At 33.0% G+C, this 21,178-nt stretch overlaps 1 protein-coding gene across 28 annotated transcripts in view; it reads right to left on the bottom strand.

Annotated features, from left to right (window-relative positions):
• Positions 1 to 21,178, bottom strand: part of CCDC91 (coiled-coil domain containing 91) — a 381,398-nt gene that overhangs the window by 186,153 nt on the left and 174,067 nt on the right. For all 28 annotated transcript variants that reach the window (XR_008300195.1, XM_053226085.1, XM_015065239.3 and 25 more), the window contains one exon: positions 16,420 to 16,497. Coding sequence is in view for 27 of the 28 variants with exons in the window: in XM_053226085.1 (XP_053082060.1) it covers positions 16,420 to 16,497 (78 nt within the window). In the remaining variant the exon portion in view is untranslated. The remainder of the gene's footprint in view (positions 1 to 16,419; positions 16,498 to 21,178) is intronic.

Raw genomic sequence — 21,178 nt, 5'->3', positions numbered from 1 at the left:
TCCGAAATAGAGACTAAAAGAAGAATGGGTGTGTGTGTGTGTGTGTAAATATCTAGTTTAATAGAAATATCTTGAGATGTGTAGATATCTATAAGGATATCTGTAAGGATAAGTTTTGTATATATACTTTGGCTGAAACATGTGTACACAAAACACCAGCATGAGAAAAGAAAGCTTCAGATTTTGAGAAGACTGTATACAAAACTCTTTAAGAAGAATGCGATGACCAGGAACTACGTATCACCAAAAAATGGACACAGAAAATGTTTAGATTAGGCACAAGAGGGCCAAGAAACATAGAGTACATCTTAAAACAGTATAGTTATAATTTATTTGGTGTGTGCATATAAATCCTAAACCAAACTACATTTTCTTCTTTGTCTTTTTCAGGCTATTCCTTTTTTTTTTTTTAAGTTTAGTTATTTATTTTGAGAGGGTGGGGGAAGAGGCAGAGAGAAAGGGAGAGGGAGAATCCTAAACAGGCTCCATGCTGTAAGTGAAGAGCCCAATGCAGGGCTCGATCTCACGAACCATGAGATCAGGACCTGAGCTGAAACCAAGAGTTGGATGCGTGACCAACTGAGCCACCTAAATGCCCCCTTTTTAGGCTATTCTTTTTTTTTAAGTTTATTTATTTATTTTGAGAGAGAGACAGAGACAGGCTCTGTGCTGACAGCACAGAGCCTGATGTGGGCTTGAACTCACGAACTGTGAGATCATGACCTGAGCCAAAGTCAAGAGCCAGACGCTCAGCCAACTGAGCCATCCAGGTGCCCCTCAGGCTATTCTATACACCTGTTTTTGCTAATCTGTCAACTAGGTCAAAATTCAATAAGTTTCAATGCTTCTCATATCTGCTATGATTTGAAAAATATCCAAATTCCTTACATTTAAACAATAAAAACAACAGAGTGTAATTTAATTTAAAAAATACACAAATTGTGACAGAACCAAGAAAATAACTTGTAAATGTAAATTCAGGATGAAATAAAAAACTCTGTATAGAAAAAATTCACAAGGGAAAACTCCTTTTCTAACTGTTCTACCTTAAAACAAACACCACACACACACACACACACACACACACACACACACACACACACACAAGGAAGGGGGGAGGAGCCTGTTGTCATTGTCTCTATACAGTAGTAAAACAAAACTGTTAACCAAGAAATATGTTCATATCTTATTTGTGTCAAATTGGAAGTTTTAATGAATAAGACTCAAAGTAAGATAAAATAAAAGCAATATGCTGAATTTAATTTCTTGAGCACTTTCCACTCACTGTAACAGCCATGTTAGCAATAGTTCCAGCTTTGAACTTTAACACACTGAGTCAACTACTACTTCCTTTGGAAAATTCTTCCCAAAAGTTATTTAGGATAAAAAGAAAAGTCATTTTAAGAATGTGTCAGCATCTAAAATAGCTTTAGCTCAAGTGCTTATATCCAGTGCATTAACTGAATAGATATATATTGAGATACTTCTAAAGAGATAAAAAAGAAACAAACACATCTGTGTAAGAGGTGGAGAAAGTGAGATAATTTCTCTTTTAAAAAATAAGACATCATGGGGCACCTGGGTGGCTCAGTGGGTTGAGCGTCCGACTTCGGCTCAGGTCATGATCTCACGGTCTGTGAGTTCCAGCCCCGCGTCGGGCTCTGTGCTGATGGCTCAGAGCCTGGAGCCTGTTTCAGATTCTGTGTCTCCCTCTCTCTCTGACCCACCCCCATTCATGCTCTGTCTCTGTCTCAAAAAAAATAAATAAACGTTAAAAAAAATTAAAAAAAAAATAAGACATCTTATTCCTTAAGTTACAGAATTAAATCTATTTTAGCAAATATACCTGTATTTTTTCCATATATTACTTTCTTTGGTAGTCCCTCTACCTTTGGACTACCTTTGGAAGTCCCTCTTCCTTACTATGATCACTAATCCCACATTGGCAAAACCAAGACATAAGTTTAAAAAAATTAATGTAGAATAAATCCGAGTTTTTTGGTTATAGCTAAAACTTTTGCTACCTTTTTAATTTTCAAAATCAAAGAGCAGTCCATCCTAAAGTCACTTAAACTCTGTTAGAGTATCTCTCATCTTTATTCTACAGAAGAATTTCCCAGTGATTTCAATGGGAAACACACACATATACACAACCTTGGCAGGTTCAATATTATATGACAAAAATGGGGAAAACACGGAAACAGGTTGAAATAGAATAGTTTGACAGGCAAATAAATATGAAGGGATAAGACAATGAATAACTTGCCCCTGAGAGGGTAGCAGAATGACTTTTAGAACTTTAAGAAAATATAGATACTAGGATCCTATCAACATCAAATCAGAATTTCCAGAGAGGAAATCTGCCTTGGCATATGCATTTCAAAAAAGCATCACAAGTAATTTACTATGTGCCGAAAAAAGGTGAGAACCAATGGATTAAGAAATCCTGACAGTGACAACTGTTAAGGACAACTTAAACAAAAAGTGCTCACAATAATACAGCTGCTTGTTATCTTCAAAAAAAATTAAGATAGTCTACATCTTGGATAGTAATCCTTGATAGAGAAAACTACAGACATGAAAGAACTGTGAAGTCTGAGCCAGTGTGTATCATGGAAGAATGTATATCATTGTGTATGATTGAAGAATGTGTATCATTGAAGAATGACAATTTCAAGACAAAAGCACAATTAAACAAGTAAAGGAAAATTCTTATGTAAATAATCTTTGATGTGGCATGCTCCTATGGAAAGCCTTCCAAGATCTACATTTACTTTACTGCTGTTAACTATCAGAATAAAAGATTTTAAAAATCATGACATAAAAGAAAAAGTAAAGAAAATTAAGTAAACATTATGGGAAAAGTTGGCATATATAGCACATTAGCTTAATTTTAGCTTTGTTTTCTGCTGTACTTTAACAGAATTTCACATGTCCCTTTCATCAATCTGGAGCAAGTTATTTATTTTCTAAATGAACAAAAGAACGCTGGCTTTTTAACAGGAGCCCAGGAATATGAAGGGCTGGTCCACAATCTCTTTCCCTTAAAGTGGATATTTCTAAAAAGAAAATTGAAAGAAGAATTCACATTGTGTCATTTTGAAAAGTAAACTAATTAATAATCAGCTCTAAGATAATAATAATGCATTGAAATTGCTATGCTAAAAAGCTGGGAAAACAATGATATATGTAATAACTAATATTTATTAACAGCATTATTATCAGCCAAGCAATATACGCTGTCTTACTGGATCATCCCAATACTCCTATGAATAGGTTCTATGGTTTATTCCCTCATTTATATTTATGAGGAAACTAGAATTCATATGTAAGGAACTTCCCAAGGTCACATTGTTATGAAGTACCAGAGCTGGGGCTTTGATCAAGTTTGTCTGATTTTAAAATAATCAGTTATCTCTACCAACAGAAGTACGTGGCTGTCTTAAAGTAGAAATTTTTGTAGAAATGCAATCCTCTTTGGGGAATTCATAGAATAAAAACATACAAATTATTACATATCATTATTAAAGTTAGAAAAAGATAAGAATATGAGTGTGCAAAAACAATAGTACAAAATAGGTTTGGATCTCAAAGTTGTTTATGTAATTGGATTGTAGATATTCTTCACCCAGTTCCTGTAATGGATGGTTTGAAGTTGTATGAATAAGGATTTACTAAAAGAACTGAATTCCAATTTGATATGGTCAGCTAATCCATTGAATACACGTATATACCTTGCTTTATTGTGCTTCATCTTATTTCACTTCAGATACTGCATTTTTATAAATTGAAGGTTTGTGGCAACCCTGCATCAAGCAAGTATACCAGCGCCATTTTCCCAACAGCATTTGCTCACTTCATGTCTTTCTCTCATATTTTGGTAATTCTCATATTTCAAACTTTTTCATTATTATTATATTTAAACTGCTGCAGTCTCATGATAAAACTTTAACAGATAAGGAGTGACTCCTTATGGATGAGCACAGAAAAGTGGTTTCTTGAGATGGAATCTACTCTTGGTGAAATGCTGTCAAAATTGTTGAAATGACAAGAAAGGGTTTAGAATATTAGGTCAACTTAGCTGATTAAGCAGTGGCAGGGCTTGAGAGGACCACCTTCAATTTTGAAACAAGTTCTATTATGGGTAAAATGCTATCAAACACCATCGCATGTTACAGAGAAACCATTCATAAAAGGAAGAGTCAGTTGATGTGGCAAACTTCACTGCTGTCTTATTTTAAGAAATTGCCACAGCCTTCCAACTTCCAGCAACCACCACCCTGATCAGTCAGCGGCCATGAATATCAAGGTAAGACCTTCCACCAGCAAAAGGAAATTATGGCTAGGCGCGCCTGGGTGGCTCAGTCTGTTAAGCACCCTACTCTTGGTTTCGGCTTAGGTTGTGATCTCACAGCTTCGTGAGTTCAGGCCTCATGTCAGGTTCTGTGCTGACAGTGGGAGCCTGTTTAGGATTCTCCTGTCTCCCTCTCTCTCTCTGCCCCTCCTCCACTTGCGCTGTCTCTCTCAAAATAAATACGTAAACTTAAAAAAAAAGAAATTACAGCTAGCTGAAATCTCAAATGATGGTAAGCATTTTTTAGAAATAAAGTATTTTTTAATTGAGGTATGTATATTTTCTTGACATAACGCTGTTGCACACATGACAGACTACAGCATGGTGTACACATAACTTTTATATGCAATAGGAAAATGAAAAATTCATTTGAATCATTTTATTACAATATTCACTTTATTGTGCTGGTCTGGAATCAAATCCACAGTACCTCCAAGGTATGTCTACACGAGGCTAATTAAAGGTAAAACAGAATTTTCAACTCATTGTGAAAAGTTTAAATTATAATGTAGCTTATTTCTGTTTTAAAATCACAAACTGTTGGTCACATCATTTGGGAGCTTTAAAAAGTGCTATTTCATTTGAATGGTCTTAGGCACACAAAGTCTGCTAACCAAATGAATTGGAAATTAAGGTTTTTTTTTCCTTTTATTTGATTACCAATGTAAAAGTACAACTCATATTTAAATTATTAAGCTTTAAATTAATATTTGAATCCATGGTAATTTGCTGAAACAAATCCCAGAAACATTCTAAAATCCCTAAGAGGCACAGTATTAGAATTTAATCACATAAAAAAAGTATCACATTTTAGAAAAGCATTAGAACAAGAAATCAGCAATGATCCAAGGGTCGAGGTACTCATATATGACAAGACAATGTAAACAAATCTTTAACTCTTATTAATACAGTGAGAAATACAAAAAAATGCCATGACGCCCAACTATTCACTGATCCTAAGATAATAATTTTTAAATGAAGAACATATATAATAAGTAACCACTATTTTAATATGGATGAAAAGATATAAGAGGGGGTGGGGTGGGACTTCTGGAATGATGATATTAGGAGTTCAGAGAAACCTCTACCCCAGATAGGTATCTTTTAAGCAAAAACAATCATTCAAAGTCTCTGGAGATTTATCAAAGGGCTTACAATAAATTGAGCAATACTTATTCAATGAAGTTTATAGAAACCTGGTAGGAACAGAGGGGAAACTATGATACTAAACTCTAGGGACTTCGTGCATCCACCCACAGCTGAGCCATGCAGAACTGTTTCAGCAGGCTCAGCAGCTGAGTGACAGTTCCCATCATCCCCAATCTATTAGTGTAAAAGACTATTCCTGGTAGTCTTGGCAGCTGGTGAACATTAATAGATCCTATTTTCCACAGCTCCATGCTGCAGAAGACTTATATCACATAAATAGGCAGCTGGTAAAAAATGCAATCCTCCTTTCCTCCACAGCTCTGACTGCAGGACAGCTGCTCAGTTGAGCTCAGAAGTCAAATGCCAGTTCCCATCTCTCCTACATTGCTGAAGCAAGAGAACTATTACAGAGATATTTAACAGCTATAAACACTGGACTATCCCATCCTTGTGAACTCCATGTCATAGAAGATATCTACTGAGTAACAGTGGCAACCATGTAGCAGAATAGTACTTACCCTCCTTCCCTCATACACAGCTCCAGCTGTGAAAGGGATCTGGGTGAGGAAACCAATAAAGAGCAAATTAAGTATCCTACTCTTCCAGGGCCTATGCATTGTCTATAGGTTCTATGACAGGTTACAGCGAGGCTCTGGCACACAAACCAGCTCTGCCAAAAGGAATGATCTATAACTAGTCTATAACTGGATCAGTGGATACTCTAGGGCACTGTCAGAACAATAGAGCAATCAACTAGAAATTAACAGAAACTAACAGCAAGATACGATAAAATAGAGACAAGTCAGAATCACAAAATGGAAATCAGGAAAGAAATAGTTAAAGAGACCATGGCTTTAAAACAGTCATTTCTGGTAGTCAGAATAAGTATGTGAATGTCCATTTTGCTCTGTCTAGCAAAATCAGAAGTTGCACAATTCAAAAGAAACAGACTTCACTAAATGATCAAACAAAAACACAAAGTTTCCTGAGGATTGGAAAACACAAAATTGCTACTACAGTTCATATACAATGTCTAGTTTTCAATAAAAAATTACTAGACATGGAAAGAAGTATGAAACTGCATCACATATACAGGAAAAACAGGAGTCAGTAAAAACTACCTTTAATGTGGCCCAGATATTAGACTGGACCAGAAAATGACTTCAAAGCACCAATTATAAAAATGTTTAAAGAACTAAAGGATACCATGCTTAAACAATTAAATAACATCTCATAAAATACACAGTATCAACAAAGAGGGAAATTATACAAGAGAAACAAAAGGAAATTCTGGAGTAGAAAAGTGAAACAAAAATGAAAAACTTCACAGAGGTTTTAAACAGTAGGTTTGAACTGAGAGAAGACATAATCAGTAAATCTGAAGAAATATCAATAAAGACCATGGAATCTAAACTACAGCACTTAAATAATACAGAAAAATGAATAAAGCCTCAGAAAAATATGAGACACTATTAAGTGAATCGACACATATACAATGAAAGTAACACAAAGAAAGAAGAGAATAAAAAATACTTAAAGAAATAATAGCTAAAAACTTCCCACAGTGATGAAATACAATATACACATATAAGAAGCTCAGTGACTTCCATGTAGGAAAAACTAAAAGAGATACATACCCAGACATATTATAGTCAAAATGTTGAAAGACAAAAACAATTCTGAGAACAGTAGAAGAATGATTCATCACATACAAGATAACCACAAAAAAATTAACAGCTTACTTCTCATCAGAAACAATGAAAGAGAGAAGGGAATGGGATGACATTTTCAAAGTGCTGAAACTAAAGAAAAAGTCTGTCTCACAAGAAATATATATCGAACAAAAGAAAACAAAAAAAAAGCTTTCAAAGATAGAAAATTATCTTTAAAGATTGAAAATGAAACTAAAGCTCTTTCAAGATAAATTCTTTGTTAGCAGACACAAGTTACAGTAAATAGTAACAGAAGTACATTTAGGCTAAAACAAGTAAAATCAGAAAATGACTCAATCGACATGAAGAAACAAAACATGCCAGTAAAGTTAATCATGTGGGTAGTTTTAAAAGACAAAATAATTGAATATTTCTTCTCTGCTCTTCTCTTAACTGATTTAAAAAGCAATTACATTTTGAGGTGCTGGGGTGGCTCAATTGGTTAAGTGGCCGACTTCAGCTCAGGTCATGATCTCATGGTTTGTGAGTCTGAGCCCCAGAGTGGGCTCTCTGCTGTCAGCACAGAGCCTACTTCTGATCCTCTGTCTTCCTCTTTCTCTGCCCCTCCCCCACTTGCACATTCTCGCTCTCTCAAAAATAAATAAACATTTCAAAAATATTTAATAAAAAAAGCAACTACATTTTTTAAAACTACATAATTGTATCTGTACAAAAGACAGTTTAGATTCAAAGATACACACTGGTTGAAAGTAAAAGGATGGGAAAAGATATACCATGCAAATAAAAACTAATAACAGACCTGGAGAGGATATAATAAGGTCAAGAAAAAAATAGACTTTAGGAGAAAAAAAAAATCATACCAGAGATAAAAACAAACATCTTACAATACTAAAAGGGTCAGTACTTAAGGAAGATATAACAATAAAGAAGACATATGCAGTTAACAAAATACCCCCAAAATACATGAAACCAAACCGACACAATAACAAAGAATTCAAGAATAATGGATACTTTGATACACTCACTGTCAATCAAGGATAGAAAAATTAAGCATATTACTAACAGCAGACAGAAGAGTTAAAAAACACTATGAACCAACTGTATACATGTGGAGACATCTACAGAACACTCCACCCAAATAAAATAATTAAAAAGAATTTTCCAACCACAATGAAATTAAATTAGAATTTAATAACCACCAGAAATTTGTGGAATCTGTGTGTGTGTGTGTGTGTGTGTGTGTGTGTAAATTACACAATACTTTTCTAAGAAACAATATGTTAAAGAAGAAATCACAATAAGGATTATAACTTTTTCTACACGAACTAAAATGAAAATACAATATAACAAACTTATGGGATGAAACAAACTAGAATCAAGAGGAAATATAATTCCTAAATATAATGCCTATATAAAGAAATATAATATAAATGCCTTTTTTAAAAAAGAAAAAGATTAATTACATAAGTCAGAAAAAAGATATTATCTCAATAATCTACTTACCCATTTTAACAAACTAGAAAAATAACAAACTAAAGCCAAAGTAAGAAGTCATGCAAAATAAAGGCTAGAGTGAAAATTAGTAAATTAGAGAATAGAAAATGGGAGAAAAATTTAAAAAAAATTATTTGCAAACACAAACAGAATGAAAAACCTTTAGATAAATTGACCAAATGAAGAGGAAAGACTCAAATTACAAAATCAGAAATGAAAGAGGAGATATCAGTACTTACCTTACAGAAATAAAAGCATTATAAGAACACACTATAAACAACTACATGCTAAAAATTAGACTGCTAAGATAAAAGGGGTAAATTCCTAGAAAGATAAAATTACCAAACTCAGAAGGAAAACAGAAAATCTGAAGAGATCAATAGCAAGAGAATGAATTTGTTAAAAAAAAACAATAACAAAAACAAACACAAAAAACAGGGGCTCTTGGGTGGTTCAATCCATTGAACATCTGAATCTTTATATCGGCTCAGGTCATGATCTCACAGTTCATGGGATCGAAATCCATGTTAGCCTCTGTGCTGACAGTGTGGAGCCTGCTTGGAATTCTCTCTCTCCCTCTCTGTCTGCCCACCCCCCACAACACACACACATACACACACACACACACACACACACACTCACCCACACAGAAAAGTCTGCTACCACCAGGTTGTGTTAGTGAATCCTACAAAATTCTTAACAAAAAAATTAATACTGATCTGTTACAAATGCTTCCAAAAAGTTAAAAAAAAAAAGGAGAACAAATCCTAACTCATTCTGAGTAAAGTATTACACTGATAGCAAAACCTAATAGACACCAAACTACAAACCAATATCCCTTGTGAATGAAGATATGAAATATTCAACAAAATATTAATAGATTAATGCAACACATAAAAAACATATATATACCAAGGCCAAGTGAGACTATCTCAGGAAAGCAAGACTGATTTTTTTTAATATTTATTTTTTTATTTTATTTTTTAATTTTATTTTTATTTTTTTTATTTTTATTTTTTTATTATATTTTATTTTATAAAGACAACCTATTGAAAACTCACTTAAAACATCATATTTAATGGCTAATAACTAAATGTTGTCCCCCTAAGATCAGGAAAATGACAAGGATGTATGTGCTTGCAGCTCTTCTTCAAATGGTATTGGACATCTATCCAGGACAATTAGGCAGGAAAAAGAAACAAAAGGCACCCAGACTGGAAAAAGTGCAGGTGGCATGATCTTATATATAGAAAATCCTAAGAAATCTATTAAAAATTATTAGAACTAATGAACTTATATATCAGAACAAATACACAAAATCAATCCTATTATTATATGGTAGTAATGAAGAATCTGAACATGAAATAGAAACAATTCATTTTACAATAGCATCAAAAAGAATAAAGTACACAGGAGACACTACAATGCATTGTTGGAAGGAATTAATAAGGATAAAATAAAGACATTTCATCATTATGGATCATAAAACTTAATGCTATTAAAATGGCAATACTCTCCAAATTGGTCTATATATTCAATGCAAATCAAATCTCACTTGGAGAGTCTACAAATAAATCCTCACAAAGATGGTTAATTAATTTTTGAAAATGGTCGCAGGACAATTCAATGAGGAAAAACAGTCTTTTCAATGAATGAGGTTGGGAATAACTGGATTATCAACAACAACAACAACAAAAACAACAACAACAACAAACGTTGTACCCTCTTTACACCATAAATAATAATTAACTCAGGATGGATTAAAGACTTAAATGCTAATTAAACCCAATAGCATGGCTAAATATTTTTTTTTAATGGAAAATAACAAGTGTTGGTAAGGATGGAGAGAAATTAGAACTCTCAGTCACTGTTGGTTGGAATATAAAACACTGCAACCAGAAACATTCTGGTAGTTCCTCAAAATGTTAAACATAGATAATCATACAACCCAGTAACTCCAACCCTAAGTATATTCCCAGGAGAAATAAAATACATCCACATAGCATTATTCATTAATAGTCAACAAGTGAAAACAATCCAAATGGCCATCAACTGATGAGAGGATAACTAAAATGTGGTGTATCTACAATGCAATATCACTGGACAATAAAAAAGAAATGAAATACTAAGACATGTAACAATATGGATGAACTCTGAAAATATTATTCTAAGTGAAAGAAATAAATCACAAAGATCACAAGTTGTATGATTCCACTTATACAAAATGTCCAGAAAACATAATGTAGTCATAGTGACTATAGTCACTATGATATAATGTAGATTAATGGTTACCAAGGGTAGGAAAACACGTAGTTGGTCAGGGAGTGAAAAATGACCACTAACAGAAATAAGGTTTCATGTAGAGTGTCGAAAATGCTCTGAAATTACACTGTGGTGAATACCGTATAATTCTGTGAAAAACTAAAAACTACTGGATTATAAACTTTAAATTGGTGAGTTCTATAATAAATGAATTATATCTCAGTAAAGTTGTTCAAAAATAAAAAATTATAAAATGTTAAAATATCACTAGCCTACCCAAAATCAAAATATATAATTATAGTAAACTTTCCTCTGTTTTGATCACTACTGATTACATCAGGTTCTTAGAAATCAGAGTGAAAAATGGAGAAAACGTACTATAGTTTTTGAAATACAAATGTAAACTGGCTCCAAATGATTTTGATAGTTTCAAATCTTGCAATCAAACTCCAAATAATCCCAAGCCTTATCATAGAATAGACTGTAGAAGTAAATAAATTTGCATTACTTCTTAAAAAATAAATAAATAAATAACACCATTACTTGTGTGGTCTTTTTTTCCAGTTCAAATCAAGTGTAAAACCCTTACTTTTCCTTATGTCTATTACTCTCCCATGTTGATGATATAATTTTCTTAAAATTTTCCTTTACATACATTAAAGTCACACCGGACAATGTTATATATATTTTTTAATTTAACAAACATAATTTTAAAAACTTAAAAAAAGAAAGTCTATTGCATTAACCCACAGTCTTGTCCTTTCCTTTGTTTTTTACCTAATGTTCCAAAATTCCTTCCTTTATCGTTGCCTTTTGCTTGGATAATTTCCTTAGCCATTTTTTTAGAGTAGGTCTCCTCTGACAAATTCTCTTAGTTTTCCTTCAAGTGGGAACATCTTGGTTTCTTCCTTTCATTTCAGAAGTGTATTTGCACCGGATATATAATCTGGATTGACAGTTATTTTATTTCAATACTGTTCTATTTCCTTCTGGTCTCTATGGTTCCAGATGAAAAACTGCTAGAATAATACATGAATTCAGCAAAGTTGCAGGATATAAAATCAATGTCCAGAAATCAGTTGCCTTTCAGAACACCAATAATGAAGCAGCAGAAAGAGAAATCAAGGAATCAATCCCATTTACAACTGCACGAAAAACCTTAAGATGCCTAGGAATAAAGCTAACCAAAGAGGTAAAAGATCTGTATACTGAAAACTATAGAAAGCTTATGAAAGATATTGAAGAAAGCACAACGAAATGGAAAAACATTCCAAGCTTATGGATTGGAAGAACAAGTATTATTAAAATCTCTATACTACCCAAAACAATGTACACATTCAATGCAATCCCTACCAAAATAACACCAGTATTCTTCACAGAGCTAGAACAAGCAATCATAAAATTTGTATGGAACCAGAAAAGACCCCAAATAGCCAAAGCAATCTTGAAAAAGAAAACCAAAGCTGGAGGCATCACAATCCCAGGCTTCAAGATGTATTACAAAGCTGTAATCATCAAGACAGTATGGTATTGGCACAAAAACAGACACTCAGATCAATGGAACAAAACAGAGAACCCAGAAATAGACCCACAGATGTATGGCCAACGAATCTTTGACAAAGCAGGAAATAATATCCAACAGAAAAAATACAAGTCTTTTCAGTAAAGGGTATTGGGAAAACTGGACAGAAACATGCAGAAGAATGAACCTGGACCACTTTCTTACACCATACATAAAATAAATTTAATGTGAATGAAAGACCTAAATTTAAACAAGAAACCATCAAAAGCCTTGAGAAGAAAACTGGCAACAACCTCTTTGATCTCAGCCACAGCAATTTCTTACTAGACATGTCTCCAGAGGCAAGGGAAATAAAAGCAAAAATGAACTACTGGTACCTCATCAAGATGAAAAGCTTCTGCACAAAAAAGGAAACAATCAACAAAACTAAAAGGCAACTTACTGAATGGGAGAAGATATTTGCAAATGACATAATGAATAAAGGGTTGGTATCCAAAATCTATAAATAACTAATCAAACTCAACACCCATAAAACAAATAATCAAGTAAAGAAATGGGCAGAAGACATAAATAGACACTTTTCCAAAGAAGACATCCAGATGGCTAACAGACACATGAAAAGATGCTCAACATGATTCATCATCAGGGAAATACAAATCAAAACCACAATGAGATATCATATCATACCTGTCAGAATGGCTAAAATGAACAACTCAGGAAACAACAGATATTAGTGAGGATGTGGAGAAAGGGGAATGCTTTTGCACTGCTGGTGGGAATGAAAAATGGTGCAGCCACTCTGGAAAACAGTGTGGAGGTTCCTCAAAAATTAAAAATAGATCTACCCTATGATCCAGCAATAGCACTGCTAGGAATTTACCTAAGGGATACAGGAGTGCTGATGCATAGGGGCACTTGTACCCCAATGTTTATAGCAGCACTTTCAACAATGGTCAAATTATGGAAAGAGCCTAAATGTTCGTCAACTGATGAATGGATAAAGAAGTTGTGGTTTATACACACAATGGTATACTACTTGGCAATGAGAAAGAATGAAATATGGTCTTTTGTAGCAACGTGGATGGAACTGGAGAGTGTTATGCTAAGTGAAAGAAGTCAGGCAGAGAAAGACAGACACTGTATGTTTTCACTCATATGAGGATCCTGAGAAACTTAACAGAAGATCAAGGGGGAGGGGAAGGGGGAAAAAAAAGTTACAGAGAGCGAAGGAGGCAAACCATAAGAGACTCTTGAATACTAAGAACAAACTGAGGGTTGATGGGGAGTGGGAGAGAGGGGAACATGGGTGATGGGCATTGTGGAGGGCACCTGTTGGGGTGAGCACTGGGTGTTGGATGGAAACCAATTTGACAATAAATTACATAAAAAAAAATTAAAAATAGAGCTACCCTATGACCCAGCAATTGCACTACTAGGTATTTATCTGAACGACACAAAAATGCTGTTTCCAAGGGACACATGCACCCCAATGTATATAGTAGCCAATTTATGGAAAGAGCCCAAATATCCATTGACTGATGAATGGATAAAGAAGATGTGGTTTTTATATATAATAGATATTACTCAGCAATCAAAAAGAATGAAATCTTGCCATTTGCAACAACGTGGATGGAACCAGAATGTATTATGCTAAGTGAAATAAGTAAGTCAGAGAAAGACAAATATCTCATGATTTCATCCATATGTGGAACTTAAGAAACAAAACAGATGAAAATAGGGGAAAGAAAGGAAAAATAAGATAAAAACAGAGAGGGAGGAAAACCATAAGAGACTTTTAAATACAGGGAACAAACTGGGATTTTCTCTCTCTCTCTCTCTCTCTCTCTGTCCCTCCCCTGCTCGTGCTCTTTCTCTTTCAAAATAAATCAATAAACATAAAAAAAACCCCAAGAATTCAATACATAATAAACTTGCTTTCAGAAAATGAAATATGTGGAGCTAGAATCAAAAAGGATTTAAAATATCAAACACTGAGCTGTTCATAAAAAGACAAGTATAAACTAAACACAATGTAAATGTTTTCAAAATATTTAATTTAGAATTCATAAATAAAAATAAGTAAAATGTAATTTCACTTAAGAATATATCACTTAATACACTAAGAAAATTATATAAATTCCAGTATTTTAATTCTTCCCACCCTTAGCCATCAGGGAAAAAAAAAGATGATAGTTCAAAATAGATCCTATAGTTTTACCCAACTCAAAGCTGGTTTATATTAGAAGGACTAAAAATTCACTATTATATAAAAAAAAAAGAGTCAGTAATCACAGCTGCAAAAACTTGACTGTCTCAACAATGGCACCAGTTTCTACTTTGGGTGTGGTCACAAAAATCACCTTTCATGTCCCAAGACATAACTAACTAGACTATTTACCTTGAGTTTAAAAAAAAAAAAAAAACAAGTGCTTTCAGTTAAAATAATTCTGGATCTACTTCTTTTTCTACTTTTATTCAAATAACTTGTTACAAGAAGCTTTTTGAAAATAAATTATTAGCTAACTAAAATGACATTGTTCCTACCAAATCCAATGATGAAGGTTAATCAATAATCAAAAATTTCTGTATTTCACATGTGGTAGAAGGATTTAAAAAAAATTGATGTAGTAATGAACAAACGAACAGAAAACGAAATGCTTACCTATACAGGTAGAGTTAATTATGGTGTACATATACTGTGGAACACTATTGTATGAAAAAATAAAGTTGATACATACTGATGCTAAAATATTTCCAAGTCATGTTGAATAAACACAGAAACAAAAGAAGAGACTGAGTGGAATAACATTTTCTGTAAAACCAAATAAAAAAATTATATAACATGATATATACAGTATATATACTTATGTGTATGTATATATATGTATACATATATATACACATATATATGTATGTATATATATATACATACATATATATGGTATAGTATATATACTTATGAAAAAATGGAGAAAAACCTTTAGAAAGATACACATCAAACACTAACAGTGGTTACCTCTGGGGAGAATTGTTTGAATTTGATTTCAACAAGAACACATTCCTCATGACACAACATGAAATTTAGGGGGAAAAAGATTTTTTTTGATAAGTTATTACAACACCAATAAGAGAAAATTAGGTTCACAGTATTAGTTCTTGACACAAAGTGAACTAGGAGGCAAATTTACATCCATCAGACACAACTAATGCACAAACTCTTTAAAGTTCAGGTCATCTTGAAAGTTTGCAACATACCAGTCCTCAGTTTGCTTTAAATAAATAAGCTTATGCAGACCCAGAATCAGAGAGTAATATTGTATATGTCCCTGATGCTGACATTATCATGATTTCTGTAACAATATTCACAACAATATTTTTAAAGTTTATTTATTTATTTGAGAGAGAGAGAGAGCAGGGAGGGGCAGGGAAAGGGAGAAAGAGAATCCCAAGCAGGCTTCCATGCTGTCAGTGCAGAGCCCAACACGGGGCTTGATCTCATGAACCATGAGATGATGACCTGAGCTGAGATCAAGAGTTGGATACTTAACTGACTGTTCCACCCAGGTGCCCCACGACATTTTTTTTTCTTAATCCCCTTCACCCACAATATCTATCAGATTTATATCATGCCTTTTTTTTTCTAAAAGAGGTAGAACCACAGCAAAGAAAAAATCTAATCTAGCAATTAATTCTACAGTATTTTGTTCTTGAATTTCTTCAGCTTCAGATTCTATATTCTTAAAAAATTCCACAACTTCTCAAATGCAGAGCAACATCTAGCATTACCTTTGTAATCTACTAAGTATGTTTTCAATTAACACATCAGTCAATTGAAAGGAATCATATACCAAAATAAGACTACTGTAATTTTATAATTTGTGTATGTTTGCATATGCCTATGTGTATAAATGTTTTATGAAAGTATGCTAAAGTTTAAAAAAGAAAACAGACTCCCAAATCTCTACCTTATATTCATCCACAATAATGCTGAGAGCTTCATGACCAGCTTTCCTCATGTCTTCCAATTCTTGTTTATGCTTGTCCTGAAAAACAAAAACAAAAAAATAAACCATGATTTGTTCTTTCGTTCATAAACTAAAACCACTGACTTTTGCATTCATGAATGACTGAGTGGTTTGTGGCACATCAATGCTTTGGCTAAAAAAGAGAAAAAATAAACTTCTGTGTAAAAGTATTAGGGAGGACTGAAACAATGAAAACTTACAGTGAAACAATAACTGAGAGAGGAAAACCATACTCAGAAATGAGAAAACATAAGGCAATGGCATTGTCTCTTGGAACATTTGGCAATTCTGGACTTGAATCAAGAGACAGGAAGGCCTGTGTTACTTCAATGAGCTTGGGCTTCTACATATTTTTTATTACTTCTCCAGTAATATATGTATACCAGTAGTTTAATACATAACAAAGTTGGAGAACCACTGGATTAGGGTGATCACCTCCCCATTCTACCTTCTTAGGAAAGGAAAGGATGAACTCTCTTTGGAGAATGTTAATATCCTACAAAGACTTTCTAATTTTTCAAACACTCTGAATAGCTTTCAATACAAAAGTATCAGAGAGATGACAACAGATGAGACCAAAACACAGAAAACACAAAGACCAAAGGAATAGGCCCATGGAGGATTTATATATTAGCTATCCAAGAGTTTAAAACATCTATGATTCATATGTTCAAAAAGTAGAGGAGAAATAAAGAAAACTGATAGGATACAGATTTTCAACAGAGAACTGGAATTCATGAAATAGATATTTTACAGCTGAGAAATATGCACTATTAGTAACTCAAAAGATGAGGTAAACAGTAAATGAAACACAGCAGAAACGAGGATTATAGACCTAAAACATGGGGCGGGGGAAGAGACTACAATAAAAAGAGAGGAAAAAACTATGGAAAACACAAAATACAAAACAAAACAAAAAATACAAAAAAAAAAAAAAAAAAAAACCACCAAAAAATGAAAGCATTTAAAACAACATGGGACAGCGTAAAAAGATTAAATAGACATGTAACAAAAGAGAATCTTTAAAAAAATAATCCAAATTAAGAAAAAAAGGGAAATGCAGTATGATGATAAAAATAAAATGAGAAAAATTAAAAAATGCGAATTTCCAACATCATACATGAATTAGGATATTACATTTACCTACATATACTTCTTTTAAAAAACATTAAGATACTATACAATATTTCAAAAAATTAAATTTTAGATAAAATTTAAAATCTCCTAGGAAAAAGCACAACTTATCAAAATTTTTAAAAAGATGAAATAAAAAATCTGAATAGTCCTATATACCTAAGAGAAACTGATGTTTCATTAATGTAAAAAAACAAAAAACTTCTGACCAAGAATTTCTAAGCCGAGATTACTTAACAGGTGATTTTAATAAACATTTAAGAAAGAAGTGACAGGGGCGCCTGGTGGCTCAGTCGGTTGAGTCCGATTTTGGCTCAGGTCATGATCTCATGATTCATGGGTTCCAGCCCCGCATCGGACTCTGTGATGCTAGCTCAGAGCCTGAAGCCTACTTTGCATTTTGGGTCTTCCTCTCTTTGACCCTCCCCTGCTCATGCTCTCTCTCTCTTGCAAAAATAAATAAAGATTAAATAATTTTTTTAGTAAAAAAAATTAAAAAGAAAGAAGTAACAAATCTTACACAAACACGAACTCTTCCAGAGAATAGGAAATGAAGCAATACTTCCCCACATATTTTATTAGGACAGTATATCCCTTATACTAAACTCTGCAAAAATATTTAAAAGAAAATAAAATTATGAACCATTCTTTTATGAATACAGAAATTCTAAACAAAGATTAAAATTCTAAACAAAGTATAAGCTAATTGAGTCTAGCAATATATTACTAGAATAACACATGTCAACCAAGTGGGATTTATTTTAAGAATATCAGGTTGGGAGAAGTGACATACAGAATTTCAGGTTTGAATCACAAAAACCTCCCACACAGTCTTCCACACATTGCCTTTCTTCCCCTACTTGCTGCTGGATGTGAATGCCCAAGATGACAATGAAAGCCAGGTTCTGCAGATGGCACAGCCTCTGCCAGCTTGTAACCCTGAATGACTGCATCATCACCCTGATGGACTCTGAGAGAAAATTAAACTTCAACTATATTTAGAATGAAAGATAATGCCAATAATTTTTGTCCATTTACTGCTGCCACTTGCTCATTCATCATCTCCCCTCATGTATTATACCTTACTGATTTACCAGGTTCTCTTTCATTATTAACATCTAATCCCCCTTTCCGGTACATCCCTTTATATACCTCAGTGTGACTAAATCACTATTTCCCAAAACTGCCTAAACACAAAGAATCACCAGAGGCACTTGTTATAAATACAGACTTTTGATGCTACGATTATCAATCTATGGCTCAGCAATCTTTCTGAAGTCATTTTTCCATCTCTATGAGAGTTATTTTACTAAACACTAATAATAGTCCAATTACTTGGTTAAGGAAGTGATACACTATTTACACTAAAAACAAGCAAATAAATAAGAGTATCACTACCAACTCATCACTTTGGATCTCCCATTCATGTCAGGATATCTCACAAATAATATGTGACTGTTTCATACAAGGACTTAGGGAGGACAAAAAGCATCAATCCATGTGCTAAATATTAACACAGATTTTTCTCTTTTCAAGATAAAAAAATGTAAATAGTAATAGGTATTCTGACATCTTCTTTCCATATCATAGTGGATCATCTCAGGCAATTCTTGGGATGCTTATGTTCCACCTTCAGGCCAAGGATTTAGAAGAAGCTCATACAAAATAGGCAACTATGGTCAAACTATGGACATGAACAGCATATATTAACATATTAAACTTTGGACAAACTGAGAAGGAATTATGTTGAACTTTACCAAAACCAGCATTTTCCAAACTTAACTAATAAAATAAAAATTTACTTTTTTTTCTCTCTTGACAATACCTATTACTAACTAGTCTCTTCAATTTAAAATTCAGAAAACTGGGAACCAAAAAAGTCAAAAGCCTTAGAGTTAATTGGTCTGAGCAAAACAAATTACCCTAGATCCACTAAGTAAAACTGAGAAGGTATTCTACTTTCACCTAATTAATTACAAATTAAAGACGAATATGAACCATTTCAATTATCAGGTTTGATAATTCAATAACTATAGTCCTGAATAATGACACAAATCATTAATTTAAAAAAGTACTGATGTGCTTAAAAAAAGCACCGAGTACAATGTACTGAGCAATTCATATAAAAGGTATTTTCTTAAGAGACATAAGTAATCAAAATGTTCTATGACATTACATTTTAAATCACAATGAACATTTTATCCATGGCTGTATCTTCTAGAGAGAAGGAATTATCTGGATTATGCTGACAATTCTCATTACTGACATAATGGGTTTCGATAATCATTTTACATATCAGAACTAAAATTTTGACTATTATATTCAATATGTACTTCATAATTTTTAAATGATATGGAGATATTCAGTAATATTCATCATAAATCAAAGTAGAAAATGTAGATTCTCCCAAGTACTATGAATATACAGTTACTGATGACCTAAAATTTTCCCAGATGCCATTGTTTCATACCAAATTTTCTCAGTAAGCATCATATTTAATTTATACAATTACTAAGTGCCAGACTGCTGACTTTGGGAATAAAAAGATGATGAAAAATATAATAGTTATCTTCAGTCTGATAACATAAAAGATTGAGTAACAGTGTTAGATTAATCCAAAGCCAGATAAAGACAATACAAGAAAAGTACAAAACAATGTGCCTTATAAATATAGATGTAAAACTCTTCAATAAAATAGCAGCAAACAGAATCCAACAGCATTTTAAAAGGATTATGCACGAAGGACCACGTGGAATTTATCTCATGAATGCCAAGGTGGTTCAACATACAAAAAGCAATCCATTTAATATACCATATTAAAAAAAGGAAAAAAAAAACCACATGACCATCTCAGTATGCAAAAAAACAGTCACAAGATCAAACATGTTTTCTTGATAAAATAGTGAACAAACTAAAAATAGGAAGCAACATCCTCAACCTATCTGATAAGAGGCATCTGTGCTAACATCATACTATTGGCAAGAGACTAAAAGCCTTTCCCTTAACATCAGAAACAAGATAAGGATGTCCACTCCTAACACTTCTATTTTACACTGTACAAGGCATTAGGCAAGAAAAATAAATAAAATATAAATAAAAGGTATCCTAAGAAAATACTAGATTAGATGAAGAAATGCAACCATTCCTATTTTCAGAAGACATGTTTTTATATATACTAGAAACTACAGAATTATTAGATCCAATAAACAATAACTATTAGGCCTAATAAACAGGTTCAGCAAAGTTATAAGATAAAAGGTCAACACAAAAATCATGTGTATTTCTATACATTTGCAATTCCAAACATGAAATCAAGAAAAAAATTCTATTTACAATATCATGGAAAAAGTACCTAGGAATAAATTTTACCAAAGAAATACAAAACTTTTACATTAAAAACTACAAAAAAAATTGTAGAAACTTAGTAAGTGGAAAGATATCCTGTGTTACTGGAATGGAAGACATAATGTGTTGTGACTAATCTCCAAATTTATCTATAGATTCAGTACAATCCCTACCAAAATTCTAGTGGCTTTATTTTACAGAAACAGACAAGCTGATCCTA

This window comes from Acinonyx jubatus, chromosome B4 (assembly GCF_027475565.1).
Source record: "Acinonyx jubatus isolate Ajub_Pintada_27869175 chromosome B4, VMU_Ajub_asm_v1.0, whole genome shotgun sequence".
In the NCBI taxonomy this organism is placed as follows: Eukaryota; Metazoa; Chordata; class Mammalia; order Carnivora; family Felidae; genus Acinonyx; species Acinonyx jubatus.
This window is presented reverse-complemented; position numbering and strand designations above follow the sequence as displayed.